This window comes from Ictalurus furcatus, chromosome 15 (genome assembly GCF_023375685.1).
Source record: "Ictalurus furcatus strain D&B chromosome 15, Billie_1.0, whole genome shotgun sequence".
NCBI classification, from domain to species: Eukaryota; Metazoa; Chordata; class Actinopteri; order Siluriformes; family Ictaluridae; genus Ictalurus; species Ictalurus furcatus.
Window position 1 is genome coordinate 22,479,981 of NC_071269.1, and position 25,434 is coordinate 22,505,414.

The 25,434-nt window shown below is 38.3% G+C and overlaps 2 protein-coding genes across 7 annotated transcripts; one reads left to right on the forward strand and one right to left on the reverse strand.

The window, feature by feature from the left end:
* Positions 1 to 381: 381 nt before the first annotated feature.
* Positions 382 to 11,092, reverse strand: letmd1 (LETM1 domain containing 1). Its single transcript, XM_053643877.1, has 9 exons — positions 10,982 to 11,092; positions 9,968 to 10,122; positions 9,626 to 9,741; positions 8,828 to 8,910; positions 7,957 to 8,143; positions 7,774 to 7,875; positions 5,625 to 5,777; positions 5,109 to 5,205; positions 382 to 2,877 (listed from the first exon to the last, which is right to left on the reverse strand). The coding sequence occupies exons 1-9, from the start codon at positions 11,083 to 11,085 to the stop codon at positions 2,804 to 2,806; spliced, it is 1,071 nt and encodes a 356-aa protein (XP_053499852.1). The 5' UTR covers positions 11,086 to 11,092; the 3' UTR covers positions 382 to 2,803.
* Positions 11,093 to 13,328: 2,236 nt separating this feature from the next.
* On the forward strand, positions 13,329 to 23,647 carry zgc:56699 (uncharacterized protein LOC405758 homolog). 6 transcript variants are annotated; one of them, XM_053643886.1, is made up of 9 exons: positions 13,329 to 13,553; positions 15,338 to 15,388; positions 17,179 to 17,284; positions 19,472 to 19,581; positions 19,709 to 19,850; positions 19,998 to 20,078; positions 20,741 to 20,828; positions 20,936 to 21,006; positions 21,794 to 23,647. In XM_053643886.1, coding segments are annotated over exons 3-9 (597 nt in total). In that variant the 5' UTR covers positions 13,329 to 13,553; positions 15,338 to 15,388; positions 17,179 to 17,181; the 3' UTR covers positions 21,796 to 23,647. The 6 variants fall into 6 exon arrangements, with proteins under 6 accessions (XP_053499861.1, XP_053499862.1, XP_053499858.1 ...); XM_053643887.1 differs by having other exon boundaries at positions 20,741 to 20,804; XM_053643883.1 differs by having other exon boundaries at positions 20,741 to 21,006.
* Positions 23,648 to 25,434: the final 1,787 nt, after the last annotated feature.

Genomic DNA, 25,434 nt, shown 5'->3' on the forward strand with positions numbered 1-25,434 from the left:
AGCATAATAAATATAGACCGCTAATATTAGTGCTACATTGCTCGTCTTAATGTGTTTCCCCACTCAGACGCACGCTTTTCAACCTTATGAAGGCTTATAACCTGATGAGCTCGAGAAAGGAAGGAAGTGAACAAAGCACAATTAATCACTTTGTCACCTTACTTAAACGGTTTACTGCACATTACACGTTGAATAAAACGAACAAACAAAATAAACACGTACGATGGATTTTATAGATGACATTTAAAAAAGTAGTTCTGTTCTTTACATAGCAGAGGTCATTGGAAACATGTCTTTATAACATCAAGGCACATTTACAAAGGGTTATCAGTGACTGCAGTCCAAACTGAGGGAGGCAAAAACCACAATAAAGCAACTTAGAGCTGTTTTGTTACTTTACTTTGAATCAATCCAATATGTGGGGCAAATCATTTTAATTGTGTATGTACATAAGTGCTTTATGATTTTTCTGCAGAGGCGACTTCATTTACAGGACTTGGTGTCCTTGTGTGGAGACGTATGCGCTTCATCACAGCGTTAAAATCAATGTCCTTCTCACAATACTTTCTACAGCAGAGGTATTCAAACTGTGTGAATTCAATGCATGAGGGTGAGATGAAAAATACCAAAATAAATAACCACTTATATGACTATCTATGAGACCTGCCGACCTTTATGGGTTTGTGTGTGTGTGTGTGTGTGTGTGTGTGTGTGTGTGTGTGTGGGGTGGAGAAAGTTCTCATTAAAAACTGGGGCATGGGTCTCATCGGGGCAAAAGTTTGAACACTATTCTGTTCCAGTGTCAAATCACTCTGATAATCTCTGGTGATATTGTCAGGGTTGCCATGTCTGATATTTTCACACAAAATTAGTCTGCATTTGACATTTTGCTGATTTGGGTTAAATATTTATTTCACTGGAAGTGGGTTGTTCTGTTTAATTCTATAAAATATTTTAAGTAATTCTGAGGTGAATATAATGATAGAGTCTTTATTTATCACATATACATATGCACAGGGAAATTCTTTTCTTCGCATACCCCAGCATGTCAGGAAGTTGGGGTCCGAGCGCAGGGTCATCCATGATACAGTGCCCATGGAGCAGAGAAGGTTAAGCACCTTGCTCAAGGGCCCAACAGTGGCAGCTTGGCAGTGCTGGGGCTTGAAACCCGACCTTCCGATCAGTAACCCAGAGCCTTAACCACCAAGCCAGCACTTCCCCTACGTACTTGATTTAATTAGATTTTTACTGTATTAGAATCACCTCTAAAGGAGCACAAAAAAATCTCTCTTTTGCTTAAATTTGATGTTGCAGTACAGCAAAAAGAGAAATACTTTCTAGAGGCACTAACAAATATAATAAGATGTAAATAAACTCCACATATTCACCATCTTTTAACTGGCAGTGTATACGGTATGTGCTTATGATTAAAATGTACCAAGTAGTGTATCGTCGTAAATCAGTCCCTCCAGAATTTTGCGATCGCAGAAATGAACGCAAAATCAAGGAAACTCCACAATATTCGGAGGAGCTTGCAATTTTTCAAAACGACCACAGATTTTATGCAGGTGTGGGCCGAGACGCTTCATGTGACGTCCTCATGACGCGCATTCAGCCAAAGCCCTCTTCAATTCTCGTGTGTCAAACACGAGTACAGCTAAAAGGTCTCCTTTACCAACAAACCACTGTGAAGGACCGTGCAAAACTATTTCCTGCAACTTTGCCAATTCAACTAGGCTTCTGCTAAAAAAAAAAAAAAAAAAAAAAAAAAAGGCACAAAAAACTCTGCAAATTGTGTAAAAAGCATCTCAAAATCAAGCACGTTTGGCCGCAACAATCACAAAAACCCTCGGCGAAATCTTGTACAGACTGGTAAATGGATATGAAGTACAAATAATAGACTACATACTTATAAATACATCATGTTGCTCATGTCCTATAGTGGTCTTGTATTATTACACTGATATTTAGGTAAACCAATTTGAATACTGCTTCATTACAAATGTATAATATGATCTTGTTTCACATTAATTACAGTTAGAAATTAAGTTGGACATATTTTTGGGTTGCAATTTATCGGCTTTTTTTCGAGGACCTGGCAACCCTGAATACTGTTCTGATGAATTCAATCAGCTTTCAAAGTACAGATGAACTGTATGCATAGCAGCAAACTTAAACAGCACAGGAAAGGAAAAAGGAAAAAATAAAATAAAATAAAAAACAAAAACGCAGCAAAGCACAAGCCAAAATTAAAAACCACACCAATCTGTGGTTGAACCATATTTGGAAGAAATCCACAACACTCCATGTAAACAGAATGAGTTGTTAACCCTTTTTCATACATCTGTTCTTAGATGCATGTTCATAATCATCTCGTGATGTAATTAGAACGTGCTGCATGCAACGTTTTGTGTTTCTGAGGTTCAAAGTTGTGTGTAAATATGGAATGGATCCAATTGTTCCATTTACGCAGATCTGACACGATAAAGGCTAAAAGGCGAAATCGACTTCCGCTATGCAATGTACTGTTTTTAGTACTTTCATCGCGATTCCCACCCATCTTTCTAATCACTTGGCTCAAGGAAACAAACATTCAAAAATAACTCGAAGATTACCATCCTTCCCTCTCATATTCACTCAACACTGTAACTGAGGCCTACACTCTATGATCCTGATACTGGCCTGGAACGTCTCTGATAACTGAAGTTGTTCACTCCCTCTGTGTTTCCCCCATGTCTGAGGTTTTTGTTTACTTCACTTCTGATCCTTGACGGTCAGCGTAGTTGAAAAACGCAGGGTCTCATCAGCTGCGTGCTGGTTTTGGGTAGTTCACCGTCAGAAGCATCATACCATGCAAGTACAGTGAGGTCTCTGATTCTGCACAGAGGAAATTAAAGCAGGAAAGAAGAAAGGTGTTGAGAAGGCACGCATGACTGTCAGGGTAACCGTCATGCAGTTTAACTAGGGCCTGTGGGGGGTGGACACAGTTTGTTACAAAGGAAACTGAAGCAATCTGACATTGCAAAGAGTGCGAGTATTTTTAATCATCAGGTGTCTCCCACTTCCTGTGACAAAATCAATCATACTAGTGCAACCTCAAGAACGACAAATTGAAAATATCCTTAAATAATAAAGTGCAGATTTTAAAGGTAAGTCCTCTCACGTGGCTGATTCTGACCGGGCACAAAGGTCACAATCTAAAACAGATTGTCTTTACCACTATTGTGTGTGTGTGTGTGTGTGTGTGTTGGGGGGTGGGGAAGATTTGCAAAGTCTTATAAAAATGAGACAATTTTTTTAAAAAAATGAGGCTTTAAAAATACCTCGTCTCTCAATATGGTGTGATATCCAGAAACTTTTCCGCTGCAGAATCGGATGTTAGTAATCAAATCTTGAGTGTTACGGTATTCTGTATTTTTACAGGTTTGGCTGAAATCATGACGATGGAAAATAAGAGTAATACTGAAATCCATCTCGTCTCTACACAGTTCATTTCCTGGTTAATTACATGTTCTGTATTTTGAATGGCAGGTGGACAAACTGGAATTTCCTATTTGTTCGTGTGTATTCACAGAGTCTGGCATTTCTGCATACAGGAAAAGAAAACGTGTAATAGAGATGCCATTTTACAGAGGTGCTAATATTGCTAGCACAAAAATCCTGGCAGGTACAAAGAAGAAAAACTGAATTTTACCACAAAAACACTAAAATACACCGATCAGCCAGAACATTAAAACCACCTGCCTAATATTGTGTCGGTCCCCCTTGTACCACCAAAACAGCTCTGACCCGTCGAGACATGGACTCCACAAGACCTCTGAAGGCGGGCTGAGGTATCTGGAACCAAAACATTAACAGCAGATCCTTTAAGTGCAGCACGTCCAGCACGTCCTAGAGATGCTCGAACGGATTGAGATCTGGGGAATTTGGAGGCTGAGTCAACACCTTGAACTCCAGAGCATCACACTACCTCTGCCAGGTTGCCTTCTTCCCATAGTGCATCCTGGTGCCATCTTTTACACATGATGTAAAAGAAAAACTTATCCAACAGACCAGGCCACTTTCTTCCACTGTTCCACGGTCCAGTTCGGTCACTCGTGACCATTGTAGGAGCTTTTGCAGCAAGCCGAGATGCACTGTGTGATCTGACACTTTTCTATCAGAGCCAGCATTCACTTTTTCAGCAATTCGTATTACAGTAGCTCTTCTCTGGGATCAGACCAGACGGGCTAGCATTCTCTCCCCACACGCATCGATGAGCCTTAGGAGCCCATGACCCTGTCGCTGGTTCACCGGTTGTCCTTCCTCGGACCACGTTCGGAAGGTACTAACCACTGCATGCCGGGAACACCCCACAAGACCTGCCGTTTTGGAGATGCTCTGACCCAGACGTCCAGCCATCACAATTTAACCCTTGTCAATGTCACTTCGAATCCTTATGCTTGACCATTTTTCCTGCTTCAAACACATTGACTTTGAGAACTGACTGTTCACGTCCTACCTAATATAATATCAAACTCCTTGACAGGTGCCACTGTAATGAAATAATCAATGTTATTCACGTCACCTGTCAGTGGTTTTAATCTTATGGCTGATCGGTGTATACCGGTCCAAAAAGAATCTCCATGCTACCAGCGTTAATATTAAAACATATTAGTTGAACTCATATTTAACTGCGATCGGCAGAAATGTCTATATTTATAAACCTCCAGCTGAGTGCTGGTAAAAGCTTACTTTATACAACTGTTACAACGTGAACATACTGGCTCTATCGTCTGGTCCATGCCCATATACTACACATAGTAATCAAACTATAATAAATATATAATTGAATTGAATGGTTTATCCACACAGCAATGCGAAATACTCCTACATGGTGGTTGGTGCAAAGCGAAAGTAAACAGAAGCAAACGCACCTCTTTCTTTCCTCTTCAGTGGACTGGCTTTTCGCCAATTTTACTTCGTGGCCATAACAACCAGTCAAAATTCGTTGAAAACGCTACGGCTAAACCGGAGATGTTGTCACCTCTGCATTTCAAATATGTCATTATTCTCTAACAAATTATTTCATGGTGTAAAACATTTGTCAGTGGTGTCGTGTTTCTCACCTTTAAGGTGCACTGAGAACTGCAGCCACTGAGACAGCCAGTCTCGGCACTGTGCAGGACTCAGCTGCTCCACGTTCAGCCCTCTCACATAACACGCCTGCAAACAGAGACCATGTGATCCAAGCACTGCGACTCACCCACATGTCTAACACTGGAACAAGTCGTCCATTAGGTAAGGAATAAAACACTTGGGGGTGTGCTGTTATTGGAAAATAACCAATGATGGTGAGGTGTGATGTGGCCCGATGCAAAGCGGAGTTACTTTTAGCACCCAGAAGTAGATTATTTTCCAATAACAGCACGTCTTGACGTGTTTTGTTCCTCTCACAACATGTCAATTTGTCAATAATTACAATTCTTTATCGATTAAAGAATGACGTGATACTGTTTTAACCATTTAGAGTTACATTGCATTTGTAGAACATCTGTGAAACAAGTTCGTTTGTGTACATAAATACCGGCTCCATCATTAGCATAACAGTTAATGAGTGATATGTAATAAAATCTCTATCCTACCTCTTTGAGCTCCATGTCATTGAGCTCGTGGAGACCCAGGATGATGATGGCACGATCCAGGTGCATGAGCTCTAGGGCGTGGCTATTCAAGCGCCGGCCAATCCAGAACGGTGGGAGGCGGGGCGTTAAGAAGAGCAATGTGCAAAGGTGTCTCTGAAAGTTATTATTAGCAAGCACATATTAACTCTACTGAGGAGGATAAAACTTGGGTGCGTCTCTATCAGCTCCCTAGGTGGTGAATCAGTATATTGTGTGCACGGGTTGGGACACTGTTAAGGACCCTGGCTCACTACACATTGTTACACTGATCACTCAATTTCCTGTGACATGGCTACTTGTTCGCATTGTAAAACGTCACCACTGGCGTTTATCAACAACAGATATCTTTCTGACGTTGTAGATCATATAAATTTGTTAGCTTAATCGTACGGGTTTCTGTCATGGTACTTCAAGCAGGATCGTAGGCTAGTAGCTAGTGGATTTTTAAAAAATTAAACATTAAACACATAAAAGTTGTTAACCTCAAACAAACCGTATATAGAACAAGTTAAAAATCGTCATCGTAACTAAATCGTTTGAGAGCCACAACAATGCTAACAAGCCACTTACGTTTGTAGACAAAATTGGCTGAGAGTTCGTCCGCCATTTTGTTTTCGAGCTGAGAGGCTTCTGAAAATATGACGTTATTTCCAGTAAGGGAACATAGTGAGCATCGACGCGCCCTATTTTTTTGCAGTGCATTGTGGGATTTTTTAGGGATTTTGTGATTGAGACAGCCCTTGAAATGGCCGACTCTCTGATCAATGCCTTGACTACTGACCTAGGGAGCTGACTGAGACACACCCCTTAATAGCAGTTACATCATCATTGCTATGGTTACATGTGCAAGTCACATGAGAGAGATTTAAAAAGATATATATAATTTATGCTGCTCCAGTCAGAGATTTCTCTATACATGTTTATAAAAAAAAAAACACCTAATGTGAATGGTCTTAGTCTTAGATTTGTACTGGAACTACAAGGCTAATATAACTAATAAGTAAAATTCTTGTCATGATTCTTGATAATCCTCTTCTACACTGATGAACTTGATTTGATACTAAAACTGAAATGTAAATATTATATATCATTGGAATGATATACGCAACACAGTCATTAGCTGCGTTTACATGGACAACAATAATCCACTCTTAATCCGATTAAGACCATACTCTAATTAAGAAACTACCATGTAAACAGCAATTTTTACTTACCTTAATCTAATTAAGGTCATAATCGAAGTAAGTAATAATCTAATTAAGACAGGTGGAGTACTACTGTTTTAGTCACATTATGGACGTGTAGTAGTGACATGTAAACACCTTAATCACATTATGAACGTCGTGTGGGAGTTTTCACCGCATTTTGCGACAGGACACGATCACACACGACAGTTTTACGTTTTACGGCGAACAAGAGAGTTCGGCTGTGTCCCAAATCGCATACTTTCCTACTATAGGCCTGTAGTGGGGAAAAATACATGTATCTCGTCTGCTATATAGACGGTAACTACGCGATTTGGGACACACCCACCGCTTCAAGCAGTCGTCTATTAGCACGTACAGCATGACAAATAATTAACTGCACTTAAAGCGTTCGTAAAAAAATTTAATAAAAACACCCAGAACTGTATACGGTACCATAACGAAGACCAACTGTATGTTGATACGTGAAATTCTGGAGGGACGTCGGACGGCGTGGCGCGGTGACGTAATGACGCGGGCTGTTAATCTAATTATGTTCTAAAACCTGTAAAACAGGAACATGACAGGAGTATTCTAAAAGCGACTCATGTAAACACCTTAATCACAATATTATCTTACTCGGATTAAGGTCAATAATTAGATTACTGCTGTCCATGTAAACGTAGTCACTGAAGAAGAGATCTCTGAGATTTGTTACTTTTAAGGTCTAAATAATAATGCAAGGAGCTTTTTTTTCTTCTTCTTGGAAATGAAATTAAGCAAGAGTACAAGTATTCAGTTTCAATAAGACTCACGTACTGTAAAGCATAAATATCCTAAAATAATACTTCAGTATAGTAGCCAATTATAAACGACTCGAGCATTTTCCACTGTTCCTGAGTGTTGCTTTGATTTAAAGGACTAACCATCTGATCTGCACCCATCCTTCTGATACCCAATGGAGGGCCTGAGAATAAACTTCTCACTGCGTGGAGATCAGACACAACGGGGTGAACACCACCCTGGATCTGGAAACAAATATTAATAATTAGTATTTTTTCAATCCACCTCAGACGTTTTAATGTATTATACTGTGCGGAGGGACTCACTTTACTGCACAGCTCCATAAGTCGGCTCTTTACTTGTTCGTGTGTGATGCGCGATGCTGTCGTCTTCAACCCAGCGAGCAGTGGCCGGTGATGCAGCGCCCTCTGTGCGTGATACACTCCCTGAAACTCCACCAGCTGCTGGGGCGTCCAGAAATGGCGAATCAGAAGCTGGCGTGGATAAAGGTACCTGGTAGTAGGATGTGGCGAAGAGAGGAGTAGAATGAGTGCAGGTGGAGGGGTAGGTATTACACAGTAATGGAAAGATCAGTACACTCTGAAAGATATTACAAGGACAGATTTGCTGTGGCGTAAGAGGAAGAAAACACTCAGGGGCGTGCTGTTATTGGATAATAACATCTTCGGGGTGGCGTGATACATCATTGGTTATTTTCCTATAACAGCATGCCCCTGAGTGTTTTCTTCCTTACTTGTCACTAGGGTGGTTGGTTTCACGGTTAGGCACCATGTTTGATCGGAAATAGGATTCAAATAGGATTGCAAAAGCGTTTTATTTTTAACAGACATTAAAAATAAACTCTTAAATAGATTTGCATTTTAAATGTTGGCATCCACTGTATGCTTTTGCTCCTGAAAATGCTGCTGTAAATATATATGTTACGCAAGTGAGTTCGAATTATGCGCACACACATGGGAAACGCCAACGCAAATACACGTTTGAATTAGCATTTGAATTTGAATAAAGTCTGGAATATGTGCTGTACAAAGAGAGATTTGTACAAAGAGAAAAAACGTTCCTTTAATGTAATGTAATGTAATGTAATGCTGTGAAAGTTTCAAACCAAACCACCCTTACTTATCACGCTTCTTTAAGTGTATATTGGGGGACAGATTACATTCAGTCAATACTCACATTAAAACAAACACTAGGTAGTTGGCAAAAGGAGGAATGGAGATGATCACCAGAGGAATAGCTTTGATCATGTCTCTGTGGAACTGTCAGAACAAACATGTAGTGTAGAGTATATATATATTAACACAAAGCATCTATTTAATACACCATCAAATACAGGTTTAAAATACGGCCTGAAACGCAATCACAGTGGATTAATAACGAATTCATCTGAAGCCGTAAAATCCCAAGAGATTTTTTTAATTGACTGAACATACTCAAGGTCACAAAGACTCTATTTAAGATGCACTTTAGAGTTGAACAGCAGACATCTGGTTCATTCAGATAATCCTGAATAATCCGCTTCCCATGAACTTTCAAGAGCTAATCAGAAAAATTTTATTTAGATTTAACTTTAACTGCACTTACGTTAATTTCTATGCTGCAATCCCATGAAAAATCCTGAGGTAACAGCACTATGTCGCCCTCTAACCTTCATCCACTGTACTACATGTCATACTTTCAAACACTGGATTGTTAGAATGAAATGAACTTCACTATGAAATGTCCTTTTTGATAGCACTGTAATCATACAGTTGATCCTGACAATACTATTAGCTGGAAATACAGGCTGCTGACAGACTGCAAATATTAGAAGGCCCCAAGACTATTAAACATAACCGAAATTTTATTAGCACAATTTGATTACACAACCCTTCTGGTTATAATCCAAAAATTTGTACTACATTTATTTGGTTATATATGCTTATGATATTACGATCAAACATGAAAGAACACACTCTAACTCATTCATCTCACCTGTCTGAGCTTCTCCATTTCACGGTAAGGCAACTTCTGGGGATCGATGTTGTTTCTGATCATCCGAATTCTGATCCTATGCACTTCTCGGGCATCCTCGAAGAAGAGTCGAAATCCTACAATGACATGCAGAGAAACTCTGAACAGATGGGACCAAATGAGTATTCTACCAAACATTGCACAACGCTGCTTTTTAAGAACAGCATAAGAGTTTGCACGTATTTGACTCATAAATTCACATTCAAAATGTCTGTCTGTTTTTTTTTTTTAGTTGTTGTTGTTCTTTTTTTCTGCAGTTGAAAATTTAACAATATGAAATAATGGAACAGACTCGAACCTCACCTCGTATAAATGTGGAATAGAGGACGTAGAATCTAGGGAAGCGTCTCTGAAGAAATCTCTGGTACTTTTCATTTGCCCATTTCAACCGTGACGTGATGCTTTGGCCGAGGCCGTACCTCGCTTTAGAAGGCGAATACTGCCTCACTAAACATAAGCTATAGGGATGAAGATGAGGCAGTCGATTAACACACCAGTTTACGATGTCATACCGCACAGCTCCAGGGTCCCTGATTCGATCCTGAGCTTTGTGTGGGATTTTTATTTATGTTCTCCTAGTGTCTCACATGGGTTTCCTTTGGGTTCTGTGATCTTCTCCCATCTCTTGAAAACATAGTGGTGGAGTGGTGACTCTAAAATTATCTCTAGGTGTGCGTGTGTGTGTGTGTGTGTGAATCTGCATGCATGGTGCCCTGCAACGGATCTGGGTGTATTCCCATCTCACACCCAGTGTTCCCGATAGGGATAGGGATAGGGCTCTGGATCCAGCGCTACCATGACTAGAATAAAACAGTTACTGAAGTCGAATGAATGATGTTATGACCATTACATGATGATACATACATGATGTTGTGAGGATTACAGAACACATTATGGTTCTTGTTGGACTACACATCACTCACAATGAATTTATTAGAAGGGTTTTATTTACATCTGCAGACTAAAACCTTACTGCAGCCCTAATATAACTCCCAGGTAATATCCTAAAGCCCATAGAGACCATAAATAATTGGATAATAATAAGTTTTGCATAGGCATAATAGTCAAAGTTATTTACTATTTCATTCCTTTCTGCCCCCTGTCCTTCCTTCAGACAATACTCGTTGCATTATAATATAAACTGTTAGTAGAAAATGAAAGAAACTACAAAAAAAAGTTGGATTTAGATGTTCAGTGACCTTTATAGTCAGCTGTGCCTGACAGTGCTATCCTGGAAATACAGTTAGTAACATGCACTATGGCTTGAACATCCTCGACAGCATGTGCATGATTACTGATCAGTTAAAATGTTGTTACCTAAGTTGCGTGGCGGCTGATTTAGGCCTGCAGAATCCCGCAGTGACCCGCAGGTACCGTGTTCCGCACAGAAAAGTCATAGAAGCACCGCACCACCTCCGCATATAGGACGGCGCCATTTTGAGAGAAAACCGCTGTCAACTCGGAGGGGGCGTGGTACGGAAAGTGGGCGGGGCCAGAGTGTATACACATGATGCATGAGAGATTTATTTTTTAAATCGAATTTCAAGCCTAAAATTAATTAATACTTTCTTTATGTGGATGAAATTATTTTAGGAACGTATATGGTTATAAACCACCTAAGGGTTATTGTGATATAATATTTTTAACATATAATATATACAAATATCTCTAATAACTAATTAAGAAAAACTAACCCCCCCCCCACACACACACACACAGAGGAAGTGTATAATAATTAAGAGTTCATAATTTTCTGATTAAATTGCATGAATACCCTGAAAAACAACAACAACTACAACAGAAACCATCACAAAAATTCTAATGGTTCCATGACAAATACCATTACGAACCATCAGCTGTTATTACCATCAGCAAAATATTACCAGTAGAGACCCAAAAGGGACCATTATAATTCCCATTAAAACCCAAAACAATTCCCATTACAACAATTTAAAACATTACAAATTCTATTGTTTTAAATATTATTTTGCTTTTAAAAAAATAATAATACAGTAGTAAAATGGTAACAGCACTTCCAGTTTATGTAGCTGTGATGTAGTGAAATGTTTATCTTTTGTAGCTACACAAAACTTTCATATATATTAATTATATGAATGGGAATTTTCTGTTCATATCGGTTCCTCCTGTGTATTTATCATGTGCCAGATGGCACATGGCAAACCTGTTTATATTTGTACTATAATAATTGTATTGTATTTAAAAATGAATAAAAAGATCTGACACCTTGTCATTGTTTTCATGAAATCATTTTCCCCACCATTACTATGACATTTACATACTGCCAATTTAATGTGTGCTTCATAATCTAAATCACAGCGCACATATTCAGGCAATAATGAAAGAATCCACAATTATGCAGTTATATATTAACTGATTACAAATTTTAATTAATGACACAATGTTTATAAGTAGCAGAGACTTGGTATACTACCATATATGAAGTACTGTGAAATAAATAATTGTCACATGGCAAATACTCACACAAGCACATTAAATCAAGGAAAAACAAACTTGAATGCACAAATGGAAAACTTTTATTATTGCTAAGGGTTCAAAATGTAAGCAATGAAACAGAAATGCAGAATGACAGTTGCTGAATCAGATGCAAGCGATGACTTCCAAACAGCAAGTGAAGGAGAGGCCAAAAAGGAAGGAAATGAGTCCAATGCTGAAATTGCTGGAAAAGAAAAATGAAAGAGATACAGGTAAGACATACATCCTCATATAAACTTGGGCTACATCACATTCTACACCCAACATTTAAACCGACAAACTGTTGGTCAGGGTGCAACATAAGGTGATTTATTTATTTATTTATTTATTGCCAAAATAATAATAATAATTGTAAAGAATAACAGTTTCGTGCATAATAATGGATGGAAATATAAAACTCCCATCAAAATATTTTCAGAATAATCTGCAAGCCCAAATTTCTTATTGTCTCAAAAAAGGATACATGTATAATAATACAAGCTTGATAAAATGTAAACAAATGAGACTATAAATATGGACAAAACTACAAACATGTAACCGAATATTGTCACTACAGACACAAATGGTCACAGAAAAGGGTTGAAATGTTTATGACGTTTAAAAAATTTATAGAAAACATACAATAGTTACAGCATTAGTTACACTTTGATGAACTGTCAAGCTATACATCCCATAACAATTACAATTCAGCCAAACCAAAAGCAATATGCAGCTAATATGTACCTATATAATCAAATTCTCTCTGTGTAATATGTAGAAAGGAAACAATTTGTGTTGTAACAGGAAAGATGAAAGCATATCTCGTTATCATTTGTATTATATTATCATTATAGGTCCTGACTGAGCGCGTGAATAAAATACATTTGAATGCATGGAATGCGCCTCGCGAGCGATACTCAATAACGGACATAACGGACTTAACGTCTGTTGGTTGAAGTCTGTGGTGGTAACAGACAAGAGCTCCTATTGATTTCGTCTTTTTTCATATAAATTGTGTATATTTTGTAGTTAATTGTTAGATAAACGTTAGTTACTTAGTTTAGTTTTCGTTATAGGTTAAGTTATAGTTACCATATATAGTATTTATATTAGTTATATAGTGTACAGTTTGATAAGTTAGATTTACTACAGTTTAAGGTTTGTAGTTTATTTAGTGTATAGTTGAGTTGTGTGTGTGTATATATGTGTGTGTATAAGATTAGTTAGTTTATACGAGGTTTGTAGCAGTATTTACTTGTTTACTTTTTTTTTAATGTTCGCGTTCATATCGTAGAATTGTTGTTCTCATATTTTAGTCAATTTTAGTGTTTAGAACGTCGCAGGTCCATTACACCACTGTCTCCGCGACAACTGGGCACATACAGTTAGATTTGTGGTAAGTAAATGTATTAATTTATATAAAATATAATATTCCATCCATAGGTATGTACGCTGCGGGTGAAGTGCGCGAGACCTAGCTCGTGACGAACAATCTATCGAAAGAATTCATTCTTGAATAATAGAAAAGCAAACATTTACTGTAGTTATAATGAAACACATTTTAACGTTTAATTTACGGGGGGGAAAAAATCTTATCTTTTAAAGAGGTTTCTGTACCCGGAGTCTTCCAGCGATACGCCTGTATACATATGACATAACTTCCGGTTCACCTGTGGGCTTACTGGCGCCACCTAGTGTACTGGAGTTTAATCAAAATGTGGTCTAGGGTTGAATATTGTGCAAACACACTGAAAATTAGTTGTATAAATCAGGGGTTCCCAAACTTTTCCAGGGCAAGGCCTCCCAAATGGCATTAACATTTGACCGAGGCTCCCCTTTTGCAAGATGTCTTTAAAACACATTAAAAATACAGACTTCTGAATATATCCCCCTTTTTTAAATTAATAATTACATCTTACATCTTTACATTACATTAGATTAGGAACTGATTGTGTGTGTTTGTGTGTGGTTGTCTGAGAGTGAGAAAGAGAAAATCATGTATTTATTTATTTTTCACACCAAATTGTTGAGGCCCCCCGGGCACCCCCTGGCGGCCCCCACTTTGAAAACCACTGGTATAAGTGGACCATAAAAACTATAGGCGCGCCAGTGCAAGTAGCTTTTGGGCCAAATCACAATAATAATTCACCTCCTGAGTTTGTAGAAAATTATGTCACCCACCAAACCAGTTGATCCGGATGAAAAGGGTAAATGCGATCGTAATCGAGTGCCAAAAGTTTCGCTTTAAGCTGCAGACAATATCACAATGATATCAAAGATCCTAATAAAAACAATCAATATATGATGTTTGCATTTACACATATGCACAATGGGTAACAACTGTCCAAATTTGCCCACTTCAAATTCACCCACTTTAACGTTTGAGTAAATGTTCACACCAATAATGATGACATGAACAGGTACAAATTAAAATATTAGGTTCAAAAGAGACTTGGGTGAAAGCTTTTCAGTTTTAACACAGAATTTTGTCTCCCTCACCTGTAAAGAGATTGCTAGGCAACATTTTAGACATATCAAATCATAACACTACTGAATGAATTAATACAATTGTATTAAACTCTGTTGAACAAAATTTCTAATCATGAAAAGTCATGAAAAGAGATTGACAGATTTTTTATTTATTTATTTATTTATTTATTTTTAACTTTTAAGAATTTTATTACACCATCAAATATGATTAGGAGCATCATGATGATGAAGATGACTTTATATTTGATGGAAATCAGTGTGTATATTTCCCTCACAGGATGCAAAGTGCTTTTGTGGCTGTGTAGGAGGTGAAACCAGTTGATATTCACAGTAATACAGTAGTAGTAGTGGTAGTAGTACTTGTTGTCATAAATTGACATCCATTCTATAAAGAAATCCTTTATTCTTATGTTGCAAATGTACTCACTGAAACAAACAGACAGTCTTCTCTTGGTTTTCCTGATGTACAACTTCTTGATAATCTTGTAGAATAAGAGAGACAAAAACAACTACTGCAATAAAGATTTTAATGGCTGAGCTAATAAAATTGCACGTGAAACATATTGAATGGTAGTCTGCCTGAGTTTTGCTTTTAAATGCTTTATAACTTGATCTTTAGGCTTTTGGTAATATTAATATTATATGTACTCTTGTCCTCTGTTTTCATTGATTCTCTTTACATGTCTGCAGAAGTACAGTTAAGAATCAGCAGCTTTCCTGTGCTTACATCATCATTTAAGGGTAAGAAATATTTTCAGGAATATCCAATTGTCTAAAAACCAAAACAAAACAAAAAAACAAAAAAACAAAAAACAAAAAAAACAACAACAACAAAACAGACATACTAAACGGTGCCCTGAATGTGAGACTATATTTTAAATAATACACGTGTCCTAAATGTTTTGTTTCCCTGACAAGTTGTGTACTATACTACTACCTTTACAATTATATGCACTCACTGTCCACTTTATTAGGAGCACCTGTACCTGCTCATTCATGCAATTATTCAATCAGCCAATCATGTGGCTGCATGAGAAAAAAAAAAATCATGCAGATACAGGTTAACAGCTAGTTCTCATCAAACATAAATAACCTGTGTGATTCTATTTGAGCTTTTGTACAACACATTGATCAACATTTGCTGTTTTTACCTGTTCATGCATAGTGTCCACGCTCAATTGAAGGCTCTTTTTTATTTTATTTTAGGGAAATGTAAGATGGAAATCACCTCCAAATTATTTGACAGCATTACTTATTAGCTTGCTATATAAAATAAATCAATCAATATATATTTTTTAAAATGTCAGACTACCCTAAATGCCTTAGATTTCTAAAAACTAGGGATTTTTTGTTTTGATTTTTAATGGGATTTTTTTTATGGCAGAAGATGGATTAAAAAAAAAAGCAAAAAACTAAAATATATTTTAAAGTCAAAATTCATATATCAAGCAATTTTAAGTAAAAATGTCAAGAATATGAATATCCATCCATCCATCCATCTTCTATACCACTTATCCTTCCTTCAGGGTCACGGGGAAACCTGGAGCCTATCCCAGGGAGCATCGGGCACGAGGCGGGGTACACCCTGGACAGGGTGCCAATCCATTGCAGGGCACAATCACATACACACTCACACACCCATTCATACACTACAGACACTTTAGACATGCCAATCAGCCTACCATGCATGTCTTTGGACTGGGGGAGGAAACCGGAGTACCCGGAGGAAACCCCCGCAGCACGGGGAGAACATGCAAACTCCGCACACACAGGGCCACGGTGAGAATCAGACCCCCGACCCTGGAGGTGTGAGGCGAACGTGCTACCCACTAAGCCACCGTGCGCCCAAGAATATGAATATACGTATAAATAATTTATGCATGAGAGGGTTAAATGTGCTTTCCAAATAAGTTTGACTTGACCTGATCTTTGTTTGTAGGCTGATGACTGACTATATGTGTGAGCAAAATATTAAATATCACATTAAAGTGTGTCATAGTTGAATTATACATTACAGGTTTGATCACCTTTCCTGTACATCTTACACACCCACTGAAGCACATGAAGGAGTTAATAGCAGATTAGTGGAATCAGATGTTCTGGGAGCAGAGAAAACACTAAAAACACGAAGAGCAGGGCTGAGAAGCTGAAGGAAATTTTTGGGAGGGAATGGGGATGGAGTGGTGTGGGCGTGGCTTAAACGACTTCTCACGTAAACACGTGACTTAAGGGCTGTATTTAAGGCCTCATTGGAGGCGTTAGAGTTGAATTGTGTGTACACAGATAGTTTTTAATTTGAGGAAGGGAAAAGGTAAGTTAATGATGTGATTTCCTTGTAACCATTATTGCTGTAATGTAAACAAACTTCCGCTGGTGTGTTGTGCTTTAACCCAAGCTATAGCACGTGAGTTTACAGTTTATGTAAAAGTACGACATTTAGACTGGGATGTTGGTATCCTCATCTTTTTTAAGTGTATTTTCTACTCGTTTTAGTAGTTCATTAACACAATGGATTGTGAACGTTTTCAAAGGCGATGAACTTCAGGGGAGACAAAATGTCCACCTTCAGGTTTGGAACCAGCGTGGGTCCTGCCAGGATTGTAGGAAATGCCCAGGAGGTCAGGGAGGAAGATGAAGGTGAGAACACCAGGTCTCTTCGTTTAAATGTTAACATTATCTAACTTTTAAAATGCATGTGTGATCCCATACTTTGACCGTTTGCCAGGTTTGTCTCTCTTTGCTTGCTGTACTGGTGTGACTCGACACCAGCAATTTCAAAAAATGCCACCCGCGGTCCGGATCCGGCCCGGTAAAAGTCCGGATCCGGCCCACCAAATGAACGCAGAACCTGTGTTCAACGTTAAAATCAGCTTGTATTGAGAGCAGAACTACTTTTTTCCCCTAGGGATCAAAATAGAGCTATGAATGCAACTACTAACAAAATGTTCTAGTGAAATGAAGTTCTTCATTAGGAAAATAAAAGTGGATACTGTAAACATGTCTCTTTCCAAAAGAACTAACTTATGGGTTTTACAGCAGAGGGGGAGTGAATACTTATGCAATCACAGCTTTTCCAAAACTATTGATTTTTTTTTTTCCCTCCACTTCAATATTATTGCTTATTTTGTGTACATTTAAGAGGTATAATACCAGTTAAGTTAATTTCCTATATATCACAATTATGTTTACACTTTACATGCACACCTTACATGCCATATGACCTCTAGAATGTGATGTTCTATGGGTGTGATGGCCAAGTGTCCACAAACCTTTGACCACATCTATGCTCCGTATGCACATTCCACATGTTTGATTTGTTTGTGCATTCAGGGTGTACTTATCAGGTGGGTTTATTTTTTTTTTTTCATGTGTCTTTAGGAATCCAGGATACAGTTTATATTTGGTCCTGATAAGTTACATTAAGTGTAACTTAAAGTATGTTTTGAGTCCCCTGCTCAGCAAAATGCCAGCATTTCAAAGACAGTTCTTTGTGCCTAAAATCATATTAGATTTTTGCTACATGGGTATCTATATAAATACCTTTTTATGTAGAATAGCTTTGTCAAAATGCTGACTAAACTGGTTTAGAAAAGAGGAAATGTTTAACTTGTTTCCATTAATGCTGTTGCCCTTTGGTAAAAAGCAGGCCCTAGCATAAAGCACTGGCTCTCAAAATCTTTGCAGCCAGGGATACATTAATCTGTAAAATAAGTTCATGGACCCCCTCTGTACAGATTTATTTAGTGAATGTAATCCAACTGGTCAGATATTAAACCTGACTATTCAGTTGTGTAGAATAACATCCTGGTTATGTATTCGAGCCATGGTGCTTTTTATTCCTCAACTTTCCATACTGCTTGGTTTTGTTCTTGAGGCTTGGATTAAACTCAATAAATTCCCTTTAACCTTAAAACAAAACCAAAAAAAAAATGCATCCAAAGCTTTGTCACTGAACAATCTTTGAGAGCCAGTGGCAAAAGAAAGGGATCTGATGGAAAACTCAATGAGGTAAACACTTAAAGTTTCTCTTAGATGGTGTGGATTAACTTCTATAGAAGTGTGCCAATTCTAATGCCTTGTTACTATAGTAATAGCTCACACATAGACGGTCCACATAATCTAAGTGTAATAATAAACCGTTTTTTGTGATTAACAAAGCAAGCCATTAATATAGGGAACCTTTCTGTAAGGAGACATTTAGCATTTTTGGAAAGAGTCTCCAGTGTTGGTGCTTTGTAACTGTTGTAGGTAAAGCTGTAACCTTAATTCCTTTAGGACTGAGCATTGTGCTCTGTAGTTTCTTTGTAGTATGACAGGCTCCAAAAAAAGCTGTGTATATTAAGACTCCATATACTGTTTATATGGATTTATATAGCCTGGTTATAGGTTAATAGTAAGTGACTTGATGTGCAGACGTTAAACATGTAAGTAATTGGGTAAGACGTGATATGCTTTTCATGAATAAATGCATTGTAATTGGCATTTGAAATGGCAATTTGCTGTGGTATAAGAGGGGTTAAACACTTCTAACATCGTCTACCTTTATAGGAAAATAATCAAAGGTGGTGTGATGCAAGTTACTGTTACCAGACCAAAGTTGATCTTCCTATACCAGAATATAATGTCATGTCTTATTCCTTACTTCTCTAAAGACTGTACTGGTAAAGTCAGAAATTGCTCCTTTTGACTATGCAGTGCTTATTTTTCACACCACTGTTCAAAACAGTTCAGTCTGGTGTGTTGTCCGTGGTAGGCGTCAGCTTATTCACCATGGTATCTCGGATTTGACAAACAGTGTACTTATTATGTGTTGCACTTTCGCAGACAAACCAGTTGATGATGCCGATCCAAACGTGATGATGCAGTGCCCTTATGACCCGAACCATCAGATTCGGGCGTGTCGCTTCCCCTTTCACGTTCTCAAGTGTACCAAGGTCTGTCCTGGTCGTTATTAGTTCAGTGACTGGAACAATTTTACTAAGACTTTGGTCTCCAAGTTTAAGCTGTTGGTCTGAAATCTTTTTTTTTTTTTTTTTTTTTTTTTTTTTGGTTACTGTTCAGAATCACCCCAAGCTAGCAAAAGAACTTAAGACTTGCCCCTTCAATGCTAAGCACATGGTTCCCAGGCATGAGCTGGCACGTCATATTGAGCGCTGTGAGGATAAACCATCACTTACTACAGAGGACGGTATGATCTTGGATGGTAATGATGCTCTTAAAACAATCCATGTTTTGGTTAACAAATCAGTGGGGGGAATAAAAGCTGTTTGTAGCTCTTTAAAATTTCATTTAAGTATGGCTCACACTCCACTTAGCCTTATTATTTAAATATCTTCATCTCCACTTGTAGATGGAAACACCAAGATGGACCCGAAATTTCACGTGCCTGTTAAATGTATGTCACTTCCATGTGAGGAGGACTGGGAAAAAGGTCAGTGTGCTGTACTAGCTTAATGCTTACCTTTTGTTTTCCAAGGTTCAACATTATAAGAAATGAAACTGGGGAAGCATTAATTGTGGGCAAATTTGTCAGAATATGGGGTGGGGTATCCCATAGTTTTACTTTATTAGATGGGGGGGGAGTTGGTGTTCCTCAGGAGGCCAAATCACTTGTTAATAACTTGCCATACAAAAAGAGGTTATGCTAAGAAATGCCCACTAAACTGCCAAGGGCCAAGTTGTTATGCATGGGCCTGTCAATGATCTCACTAAGCAGGAAATGTAAGACACCTTTTAACTAGTGCACAGTGAGACTTCTACATGTATAGAAAGTAAAATTGTGCTTGAGGGATGGAAAGCCTCCATGGCTGTCTATGCACTTTAGTTTAGAAGGTCCTTGGCACCTGTCGGTGGTTTGTATAAATAATAGCTGACTTTACTTCACCCTTTAAATGTATAGTAACTTTTTTTTTTTTTTTTTTTTTAAAAAGCCCACAATGGAAAAACCCCAAGTCCAACTTATTATAATGCATTCATTATTTTTACTGAGCGATGTTCCTGATGCAATTCCATGACTAAGATGCCTTCATGCATCATGTTGAATGAGATGCAGGTTTGCGTTCTGGCACTGATTCTGTTTTGTGTTCATTTCAGAGGCTGATGACAATGTTGCTACATTTGTGTGGGGTGTGACCAACAATCAGCTCATCATAAATGAGTCAGCAACTGAAATGAAAATGGGGTTCTTAATCTTTTTACTTTTGTTCTATAAACTCTCATGTAAGATGTGTTCATGTCCGATTTGCTATGCTGTGATGCATTTTATTGAATTATTTTGCCTTTTCTTAGCCCTGCGCCACCTGTTACGAACGACTTGAAAGCTGGAATCCGTGCACCTCAAACTCTCCCCTGGAAGTTCTGTGAGTTCTGATATTGAATCGTCAGGCCAGTTATTGTGTCTTCCAAATCTTGAAAGCCATTGTGGTGGGGTTACTCTTCTCCACTGGTGTTTTGATTGTGCTGATGTCCCCATACTGTTGCTCTAGGTGGCAGCAATGATCTTGGCTGACTTTAAGGGCTGGGCAGATTGAATTGCAGAAGTTGTTGCAGTTTGCCTTGTTTTATGCATCTGAGTTTTGACTGTTTTTAATTGTTCCCTTAACTGATTTTCTCTAACATGTCAGTTATCATAAATGGACCATGAACTTCAGTGTTGACTGACAATTATCAGAAAGTGACATTTATCCCATCACTGAGTAAAATGGAGCTCACAATAACCAATATAAACGAACACCTTCATTGTGGAGGTTTAAGACCAGAATTCTGTACTAGTATGATGTAACTTGTGACCTTGCCTGTGCTTCGGGGTTTCCTCCGGTCCCTCCCCCCATTGCAAATGTATGCTTTGTAGGCTGATTGGCATTTACGAATTGTCTGTAGTGTGTGAACAGTGATGTCGTCATACCCTGCAATGAGCTGGCAGCCTGTCCAGGGTGTTCCACACATCGTGCCCCAAGTTCCCTGGGATAGGCTCCAGGCTTGGGTAAAGGAATATGGTACAAGAACAGTTCACGTCATGCAGTTATAGGACAATAAATGTGGAGTTACTGCTACAACTAACTTCATGTAGGGCTGAATCACACCACCCAGTAACATTTGCTTGTTTTTATTTCTTTTTTCTAAATGTTTCTCTTTTCCTTTTCACAGGAAAAATCCCTTCCTTGTTTTTTGGTCTTCAGCAAGTACTGATGCAACTGAAGAATTTAGTAACTTTTAAAATCACGCAGCCTGCTTTACCTTGCGTGTCTTAAACTGACTTTTATTTGAATACTTTATATAATGGAACACCTTTTTTTTCATAAGCTATCTTTTTTTTAACAAGGTTTTAAAACTGACCCTCACTTCCTGGATTTGAGCTAGAACTCCATGTTAGCTTCTGTTGAAATGTGAAAGTCCAAGAAATCTGGTGTGAAACTTTAAGGGCAATTGTAATCCATTTCTTTTATTAATAAATACAGGATTATTTACAACTTGTGATTCTGTCCCTTGATTGTGTTTAAAACTTAATCTGGGGTCATAAATCTCTTCCTCAGGCAAGCCATGTCTTGCAAAGCTTAACTGATGAATGTGAAGTCATGTCTATTCTGATCTGTAGCCACACTATTCCTTTTGTGACGATTCATGACATCTGATGGGTCAGGAACGTTCTGTACAGTTCCTCTCACAGTGCCGAGTGACTTAAAGGCCATCTAGACTTTTTTGTCGTGTTGGGTGGTGAAGGCACTCGGCCATGTTGCTACCAGGCTTTCTGACTAAAGAAAAGGTGGGATGGAAACAATTAATACATTTACACTGCAGTTTAATTCCTTATATAAATGCCCTTGCCAACACTGCTACCTACTACTTGAGGAGAAATGTATGAATATTCTCTCCCTCCTTTCCATCATGCTGGCATTGACTCAGCAGCAATGTTGAAATGATTCGAGTGTGAGTTGGTGTGGCTGAGCTACAGGTCTGCCCTCTTCTCATCTGCACTGCCTCATTTAACCCACGCAGACAGCTGGATGCAGCAGATGGACCCTGCTGGCTGTGCCGACAAGGTTTGTGCAAGTGTGTACAATTCTCAGACACATCTATCGTTTCCTTGAGCATGAAGGTGTTTTCAAATTTATACCATCAGTGCTCATGAAATCTTGCCTTCAGCCTCTTTGCAGGCGAGTCCCTAACTCCTACTGACAGGGCAATGATATGTTCTGGATTTATGTAACTTTTGTTTTTTTTTTTTTTCTTTTCCCCCCCTGACTTCTGATTTTGCATGTGACCTCCAAAAGCAGTGCAAGAGAAAGCTTTTATGTATTTTTTTTTTGCATTTGAGTGTAGTTTTTATTGCCTTTTTTGGCATGTTCTTTGTCTCCACTTCTTTCTGCATGTAGTGATTTCATAATAAACTTGTTTGCTGCTGATGATGCGGGGAATTGTTTACTAAAAGCCGTCTAACAGGCCGTGCCAACCCCCTGCCCCCAACTGAATTGGCTTTTCATAGTTTGTCCAATGATAACATCAATTATTGCAGACCCCTATAGGTACATTAAGGTCGGGGGAGATGTCAGGAAACAATCATGTTTTACTAGTGACATGATTGAGGAAAGTTGGAAACCACAGGCAAGATATTCACAGTATCTAAAGCTAGGCTTTAACCTAGTTTAACATATTTCTTAATCTGTAGTATGAAATCTGCTCCAGGATGACTAGAGCAAGAGAAAATACATCTCAGATTATCATCTCATACAGTGTGGTCCAAAAGTCTGAGTCCACATTATAAATCTGGGATTTTTATTTATTTAAAAATGGGGGGAAAATTTTTTTTAAACATTAAAATAGTGTAAATGTTATTCAATACCTTGAATATTTAATATTCAATGTTCTGCACTATTTCTAGGTCCCTATTTTAATGAAAGACAACGTGTGATACTGAGTGTGTTAACTGCCTTGTACAAAAGGTCAGGTTTTCCTCACGCCTAATCTCTTCTACTGAACCGTGTCCAAGTGACACTCCGATTGGATTTGATCTAAAATGGATCATAAGATTTTGTGCAAACTTGTACCAAATACTACAACTCTGAAATTCATGTAAATATTTCAAAAATTCTACTTTTCGCTCATTGTTGTCATTAATATAATTTTGTTGTAGTAGATTAGAAAAGAATGCAAAATTGAAGCATTTTCACTAGTGCTCTCAGACTTTTGGACCTCACTGTATTTCCTATTTCACAATAGGAAGTAAACATGTAGTACAGGAAACAACACTATGGACGGCCTGTTTGACAAACACATGAGAGTATGAGTGTTGGGGAATGATAGCACAAAAATATCTCCATCACAGGAGGCCTGTTGCACTACTTCTGCTTTAAAACTGTAACTAGATTGATCCTATCTGAATTGTAAGTTGCTTTATGCCAAACTAATACATTGTCAAGGTATCGCTGTTGTGTTAGCATCCCTGTGAAAGACTTTTGACACTCCCTGACAAACTGAGGGAAGCATCCCTAATGTTTTCCCCACAGCACATAAAGTGCTCTATTATACAGATAATTTATCCCGAGCCTCAGGGAAGATGTGGGAGTTAAAAATGTCTAAGAGACTTCTCAAGGTTTTATAACTCTCACTGGACTTCAGCTTGACAGTATATTTGTTTTGTAGCATGTTTCTGGCTGGAGGCTACTGCTTTTCAGTGACCTTTTCAATATGCAGTTTTTGGGTGCTACTGAAACAAAAACTTCCGCAAAACAGTGAAAACATCTTGGTCGGCTCAGTTTCACCACTGTGTCGTATCGCTGCGTGGAAGCTGAATGGAAAATTTAGACTGCAGGCATATAAGCGAGTAATTCAGTTGTGTAAAATTAGTTATCTAATTGACCTAACTTGTACAGTATGCTGAATAAATAGATGTTTCTGGAACTGGCAAGTAGTGGAAAGCTTAAAGAGCAGCTTGAAAGATATATACAGTATACGGAGATATGACTGAGGTTTTTATACTTTTTTTTTTTTTTGTACCTTTGCAGTGTTAAATTCTTGGATCTATTTTTTAAGATAGACAGTTTAGTAACCTTTAAAAAAAAAAAGCAAACCATCCAGCTTGTCTAAAATTCTCTGATTAAAGGTCAGGGTTTGTATAGTAAATGATTCTACTATTCACTAATCTTTCCATAAATGGATAGGAAATGTGTAATTGTTGATGTGGTGAAAGTGGTGATCTGGTTATTATAGGTAGCCTATTTGTGTGATTTCCTCATTTCATGTATAAAAAGCATCATGGCTGTGAAATCATCATTTTCCATGATGAGAACAACACGTCAGGATAGACTAAAATATTTCATGTGTTGTCTCATATCACTGCATAAATCTTTACATGGTGGGGGGGTGGAGAGAGAGAGAGAGAGAGAGAGAGAGAGAGAGGAAGTTTATTATTGTAATATTCAGCCTGTAGCTCAGATTGTCAATTCCCATTAGTCTGGTTACGCAATATTTTGTCTGTTGCACAAACACTAGGGATGTGCTACAGCACAGTGGTGCTTAAAATGCCTTTTGCTGCCAATCATCGTTTAGAAACGCTGGGCTGAACAAAAAAGGAAGGGATGGGGGTAAAAGTGGCTGTCACTTCCTTTTCCTTGCACACCACTGGATCAAGGGGACAGTCTGTCCTGCGAATGATGGAAAGGTGCTGCAGCTGTTTCTCCCAACTGCACGGTCAAATCTGGCACTCTGGGGACATGAGGGGCGTCCAGGGAATACACACACACACACACACACAGAGACTGGGAATTCATAAACAACTGAATTAACACTGT